The 18,382-nt window shown below is 33.0% G+C and overlaps 1 protein-coding gene and 1 non-coding gene across 2 annotated transcripts; one reads left to right on the forward strand and one right to left on the reverse strand.

Moving 5' to 3' along the window:
* Positions 1 to 312: 312 nt before the first annotated feature.
* On the forward strand, positions 313 to 419 carry LOC113705089 (small nucleolar RNA R71). Its single transcript, XR_003451738.1, has one exon. It is a non-coding gene; the product is annotated as a small nucleolar RNA R71 (small nucleolar RNA).
* Positions 420 to 2,268: 1,849 nt separating this feature from the next.
* Positions 2,269 to 6,164, reverse strand: LOC113702825 (protein NRT1/ PTR FAMILY 1.2). The gene is made up of 5 exons (XM_072062070.1): positions 6,148 to 6,164; positions 5,818 to 5,984; positions 5,381 to 5,598; positions 3,842 to 4,392; positions 2,269 to 3,538 (listed from the first exon to the last, which is right to left on the reverse strand). The coding sequence occupies exons 2-5, from the start codon at positions 5,933 to 5,935 to the stop codon at positions 2,671 to 2,673; spliced, it is 1,755 nt and encodes a 584-aa protein (XP_071918171.1). The 5' UTR covers positions 5,936 to 5,984; positions 6,148 to 6,164; the 3' UTR covers positions 2,269 to 2,670.
* Positions 6,165 to 18,382: the final 12,218 nt, after the last annotated feature.

The raw sequence follows: 18,382 nt of genomic DNA on the forward strand, positions 1-18,382 counted from the left end.
GGGTGGCCCACGTTTTTGCAGATTCCACAGACCTTTGCTTGGTACACGTTCCCCACAACTAATTATCAAACAAAAGATGTTAGCTCCGATAGCTGCTGCTGAATGGACGTCATCTCTATCTCGTTAAACCTACGGGTAGGGTTACTCTCACGGAAGCCAAACTATTGAGAGTTTTCTGCCATTGCTTCAATAAGCAACCATGCTTCTCTAGGTGTCTTGTTTGCCAGTGTTCCACCACTCGCAGCATCAATGATACTTCTGTCAGATGACTGAAGTCCCTCATAGAAGTATTGGATCAATAGTTATTCACTAATTTGATACTGTGGGCATCTAGTGCACAACTTATTGAATCTCTCCCAATAGTCATATAGGGATTCTTCAGGGTACTGCTTAATACTGCAAATCTCTTTTCTCAGACTTGCAACCCGAGATACAGGGAAAATTTTTTTAAACAATTTCTTTTTCAGTTGGGCTCATATTGTGATACTACTCGCAGGTAAGTAGTATAATCAATCCTTAGCACTAGAGGAAGTCGGCTGCAAACAAGAGCCAAAGCCGCGAGTAAAATTGTCTGACAGGAGGAAACAAAGGCTAATCTATTAAGCTCGCGTGATTCTGGCTTTTCCTCTGTTCGCTGCCGAAAAAGAAAAAAGAAAAAAAGTCTGACCGAAGAAAAGAAGTTAAAAACTAATCTAATTGATATCTCGTGAATCTGGCTTTTGCCAATTCTCTCCCCAGTAGCTGCTGACCTCTTTTTTTCCCTCCAAGATGTTGAAGTTCAAAAGCTTTTTAGGATTAAAAACTCTCTGGGCCCTACTCCCTTTTCGGCCCACCTGAGAGTAGCCACTTCCCAATTCTTTTGTTCCTTTATCAATCTCGCGGGATCCGTCTTTTGGGTATTCTTCTACAGTTTCTGGTGTGGGCACGCCTTGAGATGAAAAGTCTTCTGGAAATTTGTCCCGCGAGAGCATTTTTTAGATCAACCACCTACATTTTACACAAATATCAAATATGAGCAAAATCTCAACACTTAGCACCGTAAGTAACCAAAATTATGACCCAATAACAACACAAAAGGTGCCCAATAATTGCTCTATCAATTAATCTGAAACTGCTCTCTTTGGAGGAACATCCAAGGATGGTCGCTTGCATCATCATCCCTTTGCATCATCTAAATCTCCATTTTGGAATAAGCACACACATAGAATGTGCCAAAAGCACTAGTTATATTTAATCTGGTAGGATTGTTGTAATCTAGGAAGTACCTGTAGAAGATACAGAATGAAAGCGTGAAGCTCTTTATTTTATTGCATCATACAAATCGATTCTTTTTTTACTTTCCCTGCAGAAAAATGACATGCATGTAATCGTAGACTCTGTATGGATGATGCAGGTGACAAGGCAACTTGTTTTTTTGGCTAGGGACAAGGCGCCTTGTACTTTCCAAATTCAATGCAAAGATATTAGATGTTGATGTAATTGATACACAAACACATAAAAGTACGGAAATTTGTATTGCGCCAATTTAAGTGAGAAAGTGAGGTTGAAGATGATGATCTTGACACATATTTGATACTATCCTTGAGATGTTATTTGCTTTCACTATATAAAGCAAAGTATTTGTTACAAGGTTTACCTCTAAAATACAATAGGATTTAGAGAATCTTGATATCAAATCTCAAGTTTTTTCTTTTACAAGGAAAAGTTCAAAACTCTTTCATTTGCCAGAAACTTGTCATTTTTATAGTAAAAGACATAACTCAAGAGGCGCAGATTAATCAACCACTATCTCTCACATTTATAGGCATTAAGAGACAGCAATTACGTTCCTTTAATGGATAGAACATGCCAAAAATGTTTCATAAATTTTTTGGCTTTTAAGAAGAATCCACAAACGGATCCACTTCCTATCGCTGCAAATCCGGTCGCAGATCCATTGTGTTGACTTACCCTTTGTTTAGATATGTCAAAAAATTTTTACTTTCCTCATTTCAACAAATCTTATTTCTATTTTATTTCACAAACTATTCCAACATTAGACTTCATAGTATATACATTGTGATAATGTGATGGAACGGACACACTGGCTCCAAAAGAAATTTGGGTTTAAGACATTTACGTACCTCCCTTTTGGTTTGACCAAATTATTAATATGTTCAATTTTCTGTGCAGTCAGCAATAATTTGTTGCAAAAAACTAGTCTATTGTAGTATTTCCAGCTACAAGGTGAAGAAAGGGTTCAATCAATGCATCCATCACTCCTAGCAATAACTTGCTAAATCTTCTTACCTCCGGATGAAGCTAAAATTTCATTTAAAAGGCAAAAGGGAAATTACCAAGGAAGATTATTCCTCTTCTGCATCCAGATATAACAAGTTGGATGACAGGTTTTCAAGTAAAACGGTAGACTTACAATCTTGAACGTTTATGGTTTGCATATTCACACACCAAAAGCATACATCTATAGATACAATCCTATTCAACAGTGGCATTGCCAACGATTTGTAGAGCATGAGTCTGACCTTCATTACCAGCTGTGTGGAATGACATTGTTGAAAACATCCAGATCAACTGATATTCTTGACTTCCAGGCTTCTGCAGGTATATTGATCATGATGCAACTTGTCTAGGTTTAACCAACTATATTACAGCAATGAAAGACCTCTAGTTCTAGTCATCCTGTTCATGAAAAGTTGTCTCTTTCTTATCTTCTTTGCCAGGACCATAAGCCTTGCTGCAAATGAGGAAATAAATCGTGTTAGGCACACTTAAGCCAGCAAGTACCCAATAGTAATAATCATAGTGACCCTTATTGATGTCGGTCGAAATCCAGCTTTCTTTTCCTCCCAGTTTTGAGAGTTTGTCAACGGCGTTCATAAGAAAACTTGAAACAAGATTTGCCGCAGATACCCCAAGTAAGGAAAGAGTGGAAGATATACTTGACATGCTTCTTGGAAACTCAGAATAATAGAACTCATTCTGTGCAACTATATTTGCAGTTACACCAGCACCGATCAGGAAAGATTGGGGAAGAAGCCAAAGTAATGACATGTCCACCACTGCATCTGAATCATCTGAATATCCTTCCCTGATAGCCAGACTACGTCGTTTAACCTCCACTGTTGCTGCCACTGTCATGCCTATGAAAGAAAGGGCAATTCCAATTCCCATTCTTTTCCTTGTCGAGAGACGAACAGGTCTCCCCAAAATTCTTGATGCAACAGGCAGGATTATCTGAAGATAAAAAGGTATCCATAGTACTGCACCGACAATGGCAAACATACTACAAGAACCTGCTGGCATTTCAAAGTTTGGACCAAATTTTCGGTTCATGGACTTTGCTTGAAGTACAGAAAATGAGCCCTGGCTGCTAGTTACTAACATTATCATTCCTGTGGACCATAAGGGGATGACTCTGAGAATCGACTTCAGGTCCTCAACTTGATTTACTGTGCAAAGACTCCAGGGATCTGCCGCTTTTCCATCTGTTGTCAAGTCTTTCTCAGGGTCTATGATGATGCAAGCTTTATTTAAGAACCTGGAAGACAAATTATTGAAGCTTCCATAAGAGAACATTGTTTAAATGACCTACTAGGAACTTCTCGCTTGAATTCTGTGACTCAAAAAATGTTATTACAAATTGTTGAATTCGCCAACAGATGAAAAATAAAATAGGATTAATTGCAAACCAATTATAGCTACCAAATACAGGCAACCTTGCATAATCAAAATAAGTTGCTAAGAACTTGAAATTATTCATATATATGAATCAAGAAAGAAATACAGCCCTAGCCTGCAAGCGGAATTAATCATTTTGGATAAGAGAACATTAAGACCACACCTTAGTTTTTCACTTGGAAGACAAATTGATGGACCCCTGTGGTGATGGCACAGCAATTTTGAGCTCTCTGTTGACAATTCTATATGCCGTTTCCTATAAGAGGCTACAGCCACTTGAAGCATTTCGACAATTAAACTTGATTTAGCCTTCAACTTAACATATAAGTGCGAAGCCAGGGAGAATGACAGAGTTGACAACAACATGAGCATGACTGGAATGCCAAAACCAACTTGCCATCCCAAGCTTTCTTGTGCGTAGACAATGCAAGTATAAGCAATTAAAATAGAAATTGTGCATAACGCATAGTACCAGCTGAAATAGGACTCCAGAGCCCGTCCATTGTTGTGGCCACCTGCTTTTTGTAACTGATCAGCACCAAAAGCTAAGGATGAAGACGTAATTCCTCCAAATCCAATAGACATGAGTCCAAAACAAGAACACAAGAGAAAGAGTTGAAAACTAGTCGCAGAGCTACAAATTTTATTCGATTCATGACATGGAGGCGGCTTTGCTTGTGGAATCATAGCTGTTAGCCACAAAAGAGCCATTCCCTTCAATCAAAGTAGAAACTCATTTTCAGATGATTCCATTAAAATTATAAATAATATAGTAAATTTGAAGAACTAAAAATGCACCCCTCTGTATTACTGGTCAGTAGTGTAATTTTTTCTTGCAGCAGCATGACTACTTCCGTGCATCAACAAGTGAAGCCTTAAAGAAAGATGCAGAGAATTTAAATTTCTTTAAGTTTTACTAGTGTGATGTGAAACAAATTATCTTCTAAAAGTCAGGGGTTCTTTTTCAGTTTTCTTCACTGCACATGAAATATCAATGGAGCAAGATTTGTAACTGAAAACTAAAATATAAAGCTGCTGTGTGCGTGAAGAAACTAATGGCCTGCATTTTCGGATGACATCATGCCATATATGATTGGAATCCTCTCCAAAAAAAAAATTATGGTTATGTAAAATGAGAGTTGCTAGAAAGCAGAATTAGACAAGAAAGTCTAAAACACATGTTCACCAGTTTGATTGGCCAAAAACATGCCTTTTCTGCAATTTGTTTCACCAGTTTCCTATGTGAACATGTTGGTTCTTAATTGAAATGATCAATTATGGTTCTAAACACAGGGTCAGAACAGATAAAATTTTGTCACTGCATGAAGATAAAAAAGTGAGAAATGATGTATTTTTCCGACAAAAAAGAAAAAGCATCTGACAGCGGCAGGAAAACGACTTACACCACTCTTAAGCAACAATGATGTAATTTTAAAGTGCACCCCAACTCCTCCTCCTCACAAGATCATTAAGCATTTTTAAATGTTCTTTGATCCATCCTGGCCGCCAGATCAAAGAAAAAAGCCAGGGAAACTCTATAAAATTCGTCCACTTTCACAGTACAATCTGAAGTTGAAAATGACATGATGGATGAAAATGCAAGAAATCGGAACTAACAGCTTCTTGTGCTATGAAAAATTAAACATAATTAAAATAAATATTAACTACTGAAAACACTAAAGTGTGTAAATGGGGTATTTACCAGAAGACTAATAACACAACCAAATAAGATCGTCCGAAATCGACCCAGAAATGAATCTGCAACTATAGCACCAAGAAGGGGCACGAAATTTGTTGCTGCTGACCAAAGAAAGATTATGTTAGACCCAGTAGCCATGTTCAAATGATACTCTCTCGTCAAGTACAGAATCATGTCAGGCTGTAGCCCATGGCTTGCCACCTGCGCAAAAGCCTCATTGGCTGCCCCCGGAAAAAAAAAAACCATTAAAACACAGAACGGTCAATTCTTAATAATAAACTTCAATTAAACAAAGACACATAGAATGAGAATCAGATATACCCAGTTTTAATAAGGGTCGTTTGTTTCTTGTTTTCAAAGTGAGGTTTCAGTCCTTCCCACCCCACCCCACCCCACCCCTTCTACAAATTCAAAGGAAAAAAGAAAGAAAAAGGAGTTACCTAAAACGAATGGCATGGTTCTGAAGCCACCCTTTCCTGAAAATCCGTCATGATCATCATTAAGTAAAGGCTTTGTAATCATACTTTCTTGTTCATCAGCAGCAGAATTCTCCATCATGCATGTAGGGACTTCTGCTTCTTCTTCTTCTTCTTCTACTGCAATAATACTGAGCACACTGGAAAACAATTACTAATATTTTATATGAATAATTCTATACTAAGCATACGACCTAAGTGGCAATGCAAACTGAAACATAGTCCATCTTCTTCTACTACATTTTGCAGCCCCATCACATTAGACGAAAGAGAGAGGACGATGAATGGTCTTACGTTAAATTCTCAAGTACTTGATTTTGGAGGATAGACAGGAAAACTTCAATGGGCAGAGGGAGTAATGATGTGACGTAAACTAGTACCGCTGGCACAACTTACCATTGTGGTCCGTCAATTAGATACCAATTTATAATCCAACCATCCATAGATGCCCGCTTTGAAGTAGAGTGGGGTCTTTTGATTGTACAGTAAATTATGTGGAGATGGGATTTGGTTTGAAATTGAATGGATGAAATTGCAGGAGGATTTCTAAAGATTGTCTTTTGGTAAGTTACTGGTGTTCATCTTTGTTGTGTTAATTTATTGTGACAGTATAGTACAATTGTACTTATTGTATGAATGTTTTATTGTACGGTATAATTAGGACTGGTAATCGTACAACGTCTTAATCCTTAGCTGCAAATAAATTATATTGTTGTGTTTTTGGATGGAGATATTTGGATGCGTTTGGATTTCAAATCCAATTCTCTTATCCAAACAAATGAAGAAATCTGGTTGAGAATTTAAAATTTACCAATTACTTGGTATATCGACTAATTAGTTTTTGACCAATGATGATGTTCCAAATAAGACTTTAGATCTCATTAATTACATGTTTTTAATACAATTCAAATAACATTGCCACCATTTGGCGGTTGCCGGCAAGATTGGCTCTAGAAAAGAAGATGAGTCATTCGTTTTTGCTGTTCAAACTTGTATACAAGTTTGTGTCTGGACTATATCAATTGCGCAATGCCTTGGTGTTGGTGCTATCGCCGGAATTAATCTAGCTGAAGCCAAGTAATACAGACTGCAGAGTCGCGTCCGGCCATTTAGAGAAGAAAGCAAAAAATCAATTTCTGCCCCAACTGTTTTTATTAATTGTGAATTCTATTATCTCATGATATCTTTTGAGCCAAACAATATACTTGAACAATGTGTATTTCAAATCTATTCATTCCAATCCTACCTCTGAATTCAAATTCACAGGCATATGTAACCTTACATTAAATTTAACATATGTTACTTAATAAAATTTGCAAAAATCAGTGGCAAATTATTGTTTAAGAAAGGAAATTGCAGGTTAGTTTTCTTATCTCAAGCAATTTGGACAAATCTTTGCCATAGATCAAGAAATAAAGTGGGATTAAGTTTAACTGGGGTTTAATTGGAAATTCAAACTGTGTTAATTGAAATTTGAGGAAAACAATGGCAAATTCTCGTGGCGAAGTGAAAATACTATTTAAGACTGGAAAATTTCTTACAGCTTAGTTTTTGACGTCACGAAATTGAACAAACTATTGTGATGGATCAAAAACTAAAGTAGGGTTAAGTATTTAAATGTAAATAATGAGTTAATAAATATGACAATGTGTTCTAAAGTGCTTAGATGTAAAGGGGCAACCCATACCCTTACATCAGACAGCTCAGATTATTGCAATAGCTTTATTCAATTTTTTAGCCTAAAAGTTTTAGCTTGAATAACTTAATAGTGAAGCACAAGCCAAATTGATTTAAGTTGATGTTTCCTTGTATATTCAATCTTCTTCCACTAGATTTTGCAGCCCCATATCATTAGACAAAAGAGAGAGAACAATGAATGATCTTGCGTTAAAACCTCAAGTTCTTGATTTTTGAGGATAAAAAGGTAAACTTCAACGGGCTGGGGGAGTAATGGTGTGACGTGACCTAGCTAGTGGCTATTACCGCCAACGTAACTTTTGTGGTCCGTCAATTTGATACCAGTTTATAGATGTGGTTGCTTCTACTGTGGAAAGTAGAACGAACTCTCCACCGTAGGCCGAAGAAGTATTGACAAGGCAACTCAGCGTGGACATCTTTCACATGTCAATTGCGGCCCAACTGAAATAAGGCAACGGCTGTAGGGTTGGCTTAACAAACCCACCTTGATGATGGATGGAACTCGGAAATTCTGAGTGAATTAACGACTTTTTTGCGTCAAAACCTGAGTTTTGTTATTACTGACAAGCTGCTTGACATACTAGTCGTGTTTTTAGAATTACGATCCCGAACTTAACATGCCATGTTGGTACCAAATGGGTTATGGTTATGAAATTGGTTTCTTGTTAATTATTATTACAAGAAATACTTACCATTGGAAAAGATTCAATTCTTACGTACTGAATAATAAATGTTTTTAGTGCAAAGAGCAAAATAAATACAAATGTTAGATTAATTTTTAGGACAAAAATGCTAGATTTTACTTTTTTAATGGCAAAAATAAATATGAATTTGATCATTTATTTAATCATAAATGGGATCTAACTCTTTTGCCTATAAAAAAATGACCATGTGTAAGTGGTCACATGATTGATTCAAAATAAAATGAGTCGTTTCAAATGGCCAAAAAATTCATTTAACAAAATGTGAATAACATTTTGAACAATTTTTTTTTCATATTTTTATATATATTGTGGATAATTAACAGTCTTAGTTATCTTTTACATTCTAATTACAAGCACTATACAAGTTAGTATTGAATATACGATATTAATTTCAATATGCATGCATGCATGGTATCTCAAAAGCCAATTACTTTCTTTAAAAATCATACAAAGGTTAAAAGGTTATAAAATTATACGCTTCCATACTGTGAATTTCATCTATGCATTTTGGATTATCTTTTGGTTATTTGTGATTATTTATGTAGTAGCATAATTCATTAATGTAATTACTCAATTGAAAAACTTCATGTATCAAATATGAAGATTGTGTATATGCACCAACTATTCTTTTTCTTTTTTGCATAATCCTAGATAGTTGGGATAGCCATCACATTTACAAATTATAAGAATAGTATTTTTTCTTAAAGAAAAAGAAAATTGTTGGTTAAATTATATTAAAAATAATTAAAAAGGTTAAATGCAACAAAGAAAATTCGCTTTTGAACTAATAAACAGAATTAAAAAAATTGAATTGCAAAAATTGGATAAATTACTTTAAACAAAATGGAAAAAAAAGAAGAAGAAGGGATCGCAAATGTGAAGATTGTGTAAATGCAGATACATTTTAGTATAATAGAATACTTAGTGAATACAGGTGCATTGTTATCTACACTATATATAAAGTTTGAGAAAGGGATTTGGGGTTAACATTTTATGAACTTTTTTTTCCCTTATAAAAACTACTTTTACTTTAACTATCTATAACTACTCATCACTATTTTTACTTCTAACTATTTAAGTATATGTTTTCAACATAACTACCACTAAATATTATAACTACTAATATAAATTATTTTATGAAAATTATTTAAAAGATTAAAGTTTGTTTCAATAATAAAAATTTTATTTAAAATATATGATCATAAATATTATATATTTTTTGATTGCACAAACATTAGATGTGCATTTGAACACGGGATTGGAAATGCTATAAATGCTAGTGTCTATTAATTTGAACACAGGATTGTAATTAACATTTATCTAGATATCATTGCTTGCTTGTTTCAATGTAGTTGCTATCATTAGATAATCCATATCACAACAAAATCTTTAAATTTAGCACTTACTTTTAAGAGTAAACTTTGATTTTTACTATAGTTTGGTTATCCTTATCATTATATAATATTAATATATTAAAAAGTCTCAAATTTTGACACTATATTACTAGTCAAATTTGTGATTTATAGTTTGTTATGTCCAATAATACAACTAGTTGCACGGTTAGGACTTAAGTTGATAACCATATAGTTATTTTAATAGTTGAAACGTCCAATCCTTGAAACATTTGTATTATGTGATTTATCTTTATGATTATTTTATCTACAATACATTTCAAGTTTATTGGAGTACTATGTTAATTATATTTATGATTACTTATCTACAAATTCGATATCAATTTGAAAGTCACCATGTTACGTATAAGATTACTTATCTAATTTCTAAATTTGAATTAAAATCTACCAGATAAATTATGTCACAATTCTGGTTTCTTGAAGTACTATGTTAATTATGTTTCTAATAATTCATCTAATTTTGATTCCAGTTAAACAGCCACTATCTGTGGAATATATAGAGTTAGAGGGATCGTAGTTAGTGTAAACTTTTTATATCATTTTTTAAACTTTCAATTTTATCCTTGAAGAAAAACTGATTTTTGCTCTTACTTAATCAAATTTTGCCAATATAACTACTCGTAACTACTAAATTACAATAACCTTATAAACCAAAATTCTTTAATAAATTTATAATAAATGTATTTACATAAAAATAAATTTTATATACAATTTCAATTATTTATGTATATAATTACTCATCTATGTCAACTAACAATTAAATTTAAACCGTCATAAAATTTTTGTCAAGTAAGCATTTACAAATTTAGATTGGAGTACACATGGCTTCATTATCGTGTATCCCAAGGATTATTGCATCTGACTAATTTTTCCAAATCTTCCCACTCTTTGCAACTTGTTTCCCGCCAATTAGGCATGGGGAGCTACTCCCCAATTAATGATAAATTTTGGGTCCATACAAATGCCCATAAGTTGTTGAGGGGCATACATGTTATTTCTCCTAAAAGTACAATGGACCTGGTGAAACTTCTTCTAGCCCAGGCCCACTGTGCTGTGTTGTTCTAATTTCCTTTGCTCTTCCCACCATGCATTGTTGGTAAGTCAGCTTTCCACCATAAATGAAAGGGATAATTTCAGAAACTTCCCCTGAGGTTTCTGACATTTACACTCACCTCCCCTGTAGTTTGAACAATTACACTGACCTCCCCTGAGGTTACTAATCCTTTACAAATTCAGTCCAAATGATTAAAATATTGTTTTTGATAGTGAAATTAGAATTTTGTACTTGATTTGCCCTTTGTGCTACATGTCCAATGAATGACAAAGTATTACAAGTTAATTAATAATTAATAAACTTTAAGGAGCGTAGTTTATAGGCAAATACGTATTACTTATTTAAAGTACCAGTTCTTTACGAGTATTTTACTTTCAAACATTTACTTTATTACAAATATGTATTCTCAAATACAGATTTGTATTACTCTCAAATATTTAATTTTTGTTAAATAAAAAACCTACCAGTTTTTCTTCCGTAGAAATATTAATATAACATTTTTTCAATTTTAGTTATAAATATTTATGTATTTAGCATAAATTAAATGATTCAGGATAAAATACTCATAAAGAGCTAATACTTTACTCATGTAATGGATGAAAACCATAAAAAATTAATACTTTATGGGGCATTTCTTTTTTTTAAAAAATATTTAATTTATATTAAATAGATAACCTACTGATTTTCTTTTTGCGAGAATATTACTGTAACACTTTTTAATTTTTAATTACAAACGTTAATATATTTATCATAAATTAAATATTTGAAAATAAAATATCTGTAAAGAGCGGGTACTTTAAATAAGTTGTGTATTTGCCTATAAACTATACTCTTTAAAGTAAAGAGTATAGTTTATTGATTTAAGTTAAGGAGTGTAGTTTATTAATTTAAGTAAGGAGTGTAGTTGATAAAATAAATGGTCTCGGAATTAAAGTTTTCTTTCATTTTCACCTATCTTTTTTGAAAATGTTTCAAAGGACAATAATATTTATATGTTTCTTTTCCTTTTGCTTGGCGTCTTTAGAAGGTGCGAGATTCAGGCACAAATATTTCATTTAGACACAAGTACCATAACAGTTACTATACTAATAGTTTACATAATACTACGTTGATCCAGTGTGGTCCCCTTCTCTCTCTCTCTCTCTCTGAAGTTTCGTCGAAAGCTTATCAAAGATTATTGATTGTGCGGATAGTTAAATAGACCCAACCACTTTTGTGTGCACGCTCGTACTTACACGTATAAACTAATCGTTTTACCAAAAGCATACCCATTTTTGTCTCTTAAGAGGACTAACCCCGCCACCTACAAAAGATTCTCTACTAGCTAAATCAATAAACTATACTCCTTACTTTAAAGAGTATAGTTTATAGGCAAATACACATAACCTATTTAAAGTATCGACTCTTTACAGATATTTTATTTTTAAATATTTAATTTATGATAAATATATTAACGTTTGTAATTAAAAATTAAAAAGTGTTACAGTAATATTCTCGCAAAAAGAAAATTAGTAGGTTATCTATTTAATATAAATTAAATATTTTTTTAAAAAAGAAATGGCCCATAAAGTATTAATTTTTTATGGTTTTCATCCATTACATGAGTAAAGTTGATAAGTGACTAATTTACGTAATAATTATATGATATTTTATATTATTTTTAGTCACTTTTGTTATATTATTGGAAGAAAATGAATTATTTTGGCTATAATTGGTGAATAAATGTTTTTAAGTGATTAAATGAGGTTTTTATCACTTTTTACTTGGATTTTGTGTATTTTGACAGTTTTGACACATTTTCGTATTTCGGCTATAACTTGAGCTACAGTGATCGGATTAAGATGATTCTTGAACCAATTTGAAGATAAGAGATAGATCTACAACTTTGGTGAAGACATCTAAATCCAGTTTGAAGGTTTTCCTGGTCAAAATGCCGAATTACAATAGCAAATTTCTACTGGTCGAAACTGGAACAGGGCAATGAGCAGGTAAGGGTATTTCGGTCATTTCTCAGCCTATACAGATCCAAATGAGGTGATTCTTGATGCATTGGAAAGCTAACTCAAAGGGTTACAAGTTTTATGTTTTGGTCAAGAGCTAAATCAGCTTTTATCATCAAGAAAAGTTCAGTTGAAGTTGAGTCAAAATCGGAGCAGAGCTGGAAATTGAACCAGAAGTGACCAAATGGTCACTGTAGCAATCCGGCCGGAATTTGGCCGGATTTGTGGCCGGATTCCTGGCCGGATTGTGGTCAGAAAAGGCTGCTCTGTACGCGTAAAACTCAATTTCACCCCCACCAACTCACATGCGTTGCTAGACATGTGAGAAACATTCCCAACTGTAAAAGGGAGATGTAATCCTCATTTCTTGACCACCTTTCATCATTAAATAGCCAAATGCATTGCAAAGAGAAAAAAAAAAAGAAGGAGAGATTGGAGTTCATAGCAGGAAAAATAGAGAGTGAGCTACGGGAGAGAGCTTGAAGTTGCAGAAATGTAGCTCTTTCATCTCCCTAGTGTTAGTTTAGCTTAGTATAGAGTAGTGTAGCTTTTCCATTCTTGTTTATTATCTAGATTAGGATGAAGATGAAGGATGAAGAAGGCAGGGAAGAAAGCTCATGTGACAAGGGTTGTATTCCTTCCAAATTCTTTATCTTTTGTATTTGATTCCAAGTTTAGTTAATATACAAGTTCTGGATTTTGTGTTCATTATGTGTTTCTAAAGTTTATACCTTGGGTTTGGTTGAACTTTCTATGATTCTTAGTGTTAATTGTTTGGTTATTTGATTGCTACGATTTGAGCAAGTTATTTAGCACTTTGGCTCTTTAAATCATGATTAATCTGGTACCATTAATTATGATTATCTAAGGTGTTGTTTCTGCAATGGAAATTGAGATTTAACACTAGTTCAAGAAGTGCTAAACATAGGGAGTACACTCACGAAAGTAGAGGTGCACTTATGTGGTTTTTAGTGATTCATTTCATGTAATTTCATTGAAGAAATGAACTTGTAGCTAATTTCATAACCATGAGAATAGGTATGGATTAGTTATAAGTATAATTGATTCACTACGAAAGTAGGATTCAAATGCATAAGGAAATTACACCATAACTAGCCTAGATGTAGTAATTAATGATCCAAATATAGCACTTGCATGAGTAGTTAGGGATACCACAACCTAAGGAGCTTTTATTTGTTATTTTGTATAATTTCAGTAGGTTAAATTTGTTATAATTCATTGATAGTCTAAATAATAGAGAAGCTTTAGTAATACCGGTAATTGTTCACTCTTCCCTGTGGGATCGACCCGATATATACCCTAAACTACTAGTTGATCTGTATACTTGCAGTGAACGGGTGTAATTCGGTATTTTTTAGCTTGCACGTATGTAAAATACCCGTCAAAAGTATTAACTCTTTATGAGTATTTTATCCTGAATCATTTAATTTATGTTAAATACATAAATATTTATAACTAAAATTGAAAAAGTGTTATATTAATATTTCTATAGAAGAAAAACTGGTAGGTTTTGTATTTAACAAAAATTAAATATTTGAAAGTAAATACAAATCTGTATTTGAGAATAAATATTTGTAATAAAGTAAATGTTTGAAAGTAAAATACCCGTAAAGAGTTGGTACTTTAAATAAGTAATACGTATTTGCCTATAAACTACGCTTCTTAAAGTTTTTTAATTATTAATTAATTTGTAATACTTTGTCATTCATTGGACATGTAGCATAAAGGACAAATCAGGTACAAAATTCTAATTTCACTCTCTAAAATAATATTTTAATCATTTGGACTGAATTTGTAAAGGATTAGTAACCTCAGGGGAGGTCAGTGTAATTATTCAAACCAGAGGGGAGGTTAGTGTAAATGTCAGAAACTTCAGGGGAGGTTTCTGAAATTATCCCTAAATGAAACTGATATTTCAGGATGCCATGTCTTGATGTCAGTTTGGAATGTGTGCTTTTTCAGAATATTTGTATAAAATTTTATTAATTTATTGTAGAAAAACTAAAATCAATAGAAGAGCTTTCGTCTATTTAGAGTTTGAAAGAATTAAAAACTTTCCATTTTTTTTCCTATTCTTTTCCCTTTTTTTGATTTCCTTTGTCTCCTCCCTTCTCCCTCCTCCTCCACACCCCTACATTAAATCAACCCTTCCTGCCCTGCCACTACTGCAGCCACTCCTCTTTTTTTTTTTTTCTTTTCCCTTCTCTCCCTTTCTCCCTCCTTCTCCTCCTTCCGCTTTCCACTCTCTTCCCTCCCTCCGCCCCTCCTCCTCCTCCTCCTCCCCCTTTCCCCTGCGGAAGGAGGAGGAGGGGAAAAGAAAAGGAGAAGAAGAAAGGAGAGGGAGGCAGAGGAAGGGAGAAAGAAAAATGCAAACCACCAGCACTGGTGAGTGAGGTAGTGGCAATGACAACGGTAGGGTGAGGTGGGAGGGTAATGATAGAAGAGGAAGATGATGTATATTTTTGATATTTTGAGGTGTGTATTTTAAAACTTTGAAAGTATTTTTAGAGTTTACTATAGACAAAGTTATTAAAAAAAACTTATCTAATAAAAACCTCTTAAAGAAAGCAGACCCAAATAACCTAAGTGGGAGTTATGGTGATGGATTAGCCTTGAAATGCCTTGCTAGCTGCTTGATATTAACATTAAGATTAACATGCTTCACTTCGTCAAGGGAAAAATAAATAATAACCACCAAAACTAACATGCAGATGGGTAAAGTCAGCATGAATGGCAACATGCACAATCAAAAGAAAAGAAAAAAGGCAAATCAATGACCAACACTAACACGCATTGATTAGATAATTAGAAAAACAACATGCAAGCACCAAAGTAGGAAAATTAACGAGCAATAAACCAACAATCAAAACCCAAAACTTAGGACATAAACCCTTACAAAAGCCTAAGTTGGCCTTTGAATTGGCCACCAAAAGCAGAAGCAAAGTTGACAAATTCAACGGAAGAAGAAGAATAAGTACCTAAAGGAGAGCTGTAGTTGGATGTTTATGCTGAGATGTTGCCAAAATGACTCAAAATGTGTAGAGTGAAAATGATGTTTGGGCACTGGAAGGGAACATCAAATTAACACACTAAACTAAATGACTATTTTAGTTGACCTAAAAAAAAATCTTCCATAAACCCCACAAATATATACAAAGTCTATTGAGGTCAAGAAATGCCAATCTTTATAGCATATGCTTTCCTGGCTGAGTGTGGTAGGATAGTCGGAAAAAGTCTGAGTATATTGATTTTGAATTGAACTTCGCCACCTCATTAATGCACATTTGGCAAATCTATATGTGGCCAAAATAAATTACTACTACTGCCATATTTGGTAATATTCTTTCAGTGGTCTGTGTCAGGCATCCCCCGAATGCTTAGAGTGGACGCGCATTCTCAATCAATGGCTTTAGGAGCAGAAAGCGGGTTTCAGCAATTGTGTGTTATTTGCACCATTCGACCTGTATGTATAATAACAAAATGGATTCAAAAAAAAGGGTAAATTATATATACGCCCCCTATGGTTTCATCTATTATCACTTGACCTTCTTAACGTTTTAAAATGACCACTTCACATCCCGATAATTTTATGTAAAGTGGAAGTTTGACAAAAAATAATCTATATAATATCGTTAATTGAAATATTAAGGGTTAAATGCAAAAAAACCCCACAAACTATATACCGAGTTGCAGTTTACCCCCTAGACTATAATAATAGGCATTTTGCTCCCTTGAATGATATGTTTGGACAAATCTACCCCTTTTATTTTAAGCATTGTTATTTTTCTTTTTTCCCTATCATTTTCTTTTTAAATTCTTCCTTTTTTTCTTTAAACATTGTTTAAATAAGTAGACTAGATTAGTCAAAATTTGTTTATTTCTTAATTTCGTATGCTAATATTTTATAAAAAAAAAATCTATGGAATACAAGATTTTTTTTTCCAAATGTTGAAGTCAATGTCATTTAAGAAATTGAACTTTTCAAATGTATAATAACAAAATAGAGAAATTGATTAATCAATCATTAGTAGTATCAATAACAAAAAAGATGAACTACTATTGTTGTTTATTCTTATTTTTTATTTCACTACAAATAACAATTGCTAACTTTTCTTTTTTATGTGATATATAATGTTACTTTTATTATAAGTAGTTGAGTAACTGTGAACTTTTAATTAGTTTATAGGTACTTAAATTGTTGAATTACTAGATTAATACACTTTATAATATAAGCTACATATATTTTGTAATAACAAAGAGTTTATGACAAATTATTAAGAATGAATTTAACAAATAAACAAATTAAAAAAATAGTTTAAAAAATATTAAAATTTTTGATGTAAGTCTTTTCACATCGGAGAGAGATATTGGCTAGTTCCAAGAGACAAGAAGAGCAAAAAGAAAATAAAAGGAAAAAAAAGGAAAAAAATGAAAAAAGCTAATAGAGAAAAAAAAAAGAAGAAAGGATTTAAGATAGTAGGGGTAGTATTGTCCAAACATATCATTCAAGGGGGCAAAATGCCTATTATTATAGTTTAGGGGGTAAACTGCAACCGGGTATATAGTTTGTGGGGTTTTTTGCATTTAACCCAAATATTAATAGTGTCCTTTCTTAAATATTAAATCAATCGATGACTTAACTACTTTATATAAAAATATAGGAAGATTACGTAGATAAATGCAAAAATACAGGTGGTAAAGTGAATATTTACATAAACTATAAGGGGTTACATGAAAATTAAAATTTTATCACACGTACTTTTAGAATGCATTTGATATAAACACTATAATTGATCATACATGTTGTTTATTTTTCACTTTACATAAAATCATAAGAGAGTTATGCGACTATTTTGAAACTTTAGGAGGATCATGTGATATTATGTGAAATCACTTGATGGTTATAAGTAATTTACATCAAAAATAATAAAGTACATAAATATAATAAACTTTTTTCATTTATTAAAAATTGTGTTGAACAATCAATACGGTTTAACTGAATTCGAATTGCACCTATATGAACAATCTATGGCGTCGTGCTATAAAAGAAAATCCAATCCAAAGGAAACGATCACGTCAGGCTAGCAATTTGAGGCTATGACTTCAGGCAACCTCAAAGCCAATAGAATACTTCCCTTTGAAGCACATAGATTGAATAAGATAAAATGCAAAATGTTGAATCATCTTTAAAGATTAAGGGATTTCTATTAATTAATGGAAGAATATTATCAGTAGGGAGAAGTTTATCAAAATGGTTTTTTGACAATTTCACTTCGGCCACTCTCCTTATTTTGAATGTCAATGTAACAATGTCAGCCCTCGTACCTATACAATAAAAAGATGAAATGCTTAAAAGTATTTTCATTTCCAAATTGCCATTCGATGGCTTATACATAATTGATGTCACAAATTCAACTAAAAAATAACTTGAAAATGCATCAAACAGACGAAAGAAATTTGCAACAAAAAATCATGTATAGCAGGATAAAGGTTATAGCAAACAATAGAGAGAATTGATGTCCAATTCTTGATGCTTGAAATACGTAGGATCACAAGAAATTTGAAGTAACAAATTTAACTTTTAAAAGAAGCTTAAAATTTCAATACAGAAAAGGGAGGGGAAAAAAGTGCAATTAGCAA

The sequence above is a fragment of the Coffea arabica genome, chromosome 8e (assembly GCF_036785885.1).
Source record: "Coffea arabica cultivar ET-39 chromosome 8e, Coffea Arabica ET-39 HiFi, whole genome shotgun sequence".
NCBI classification, from domain to species: Eukaryota; Viridiplantae; Streptophyta; class Magnoliopsida; order Gentianales; family Rubiaceae; genus Coffea; species Coffea arabica.

Coding starts and splice junctions, on each gene's coding strand:
- LOC113702825 (XM_072062070.1), bottom strand. CDS start 5,935: ATGATGGAGAATTCTGCTGCTGATGAACAAGAAAGTATGATTACAAAG. Junction 5,599..5,817: donor AACCATGCCATTCGTTTTAG/GTAACTCCTTTT, acceptor TTCCGGGGGCAG/CCAATGAGGCTTTTGCGCAG. Junction 3,539..3,841: donor CTTCCAAGTGAAAAACTAAG/GTGTGGTCTTAA, acceptor TTTGTCTTCCAG/GTTCTTAAATAAAGCTTGCA.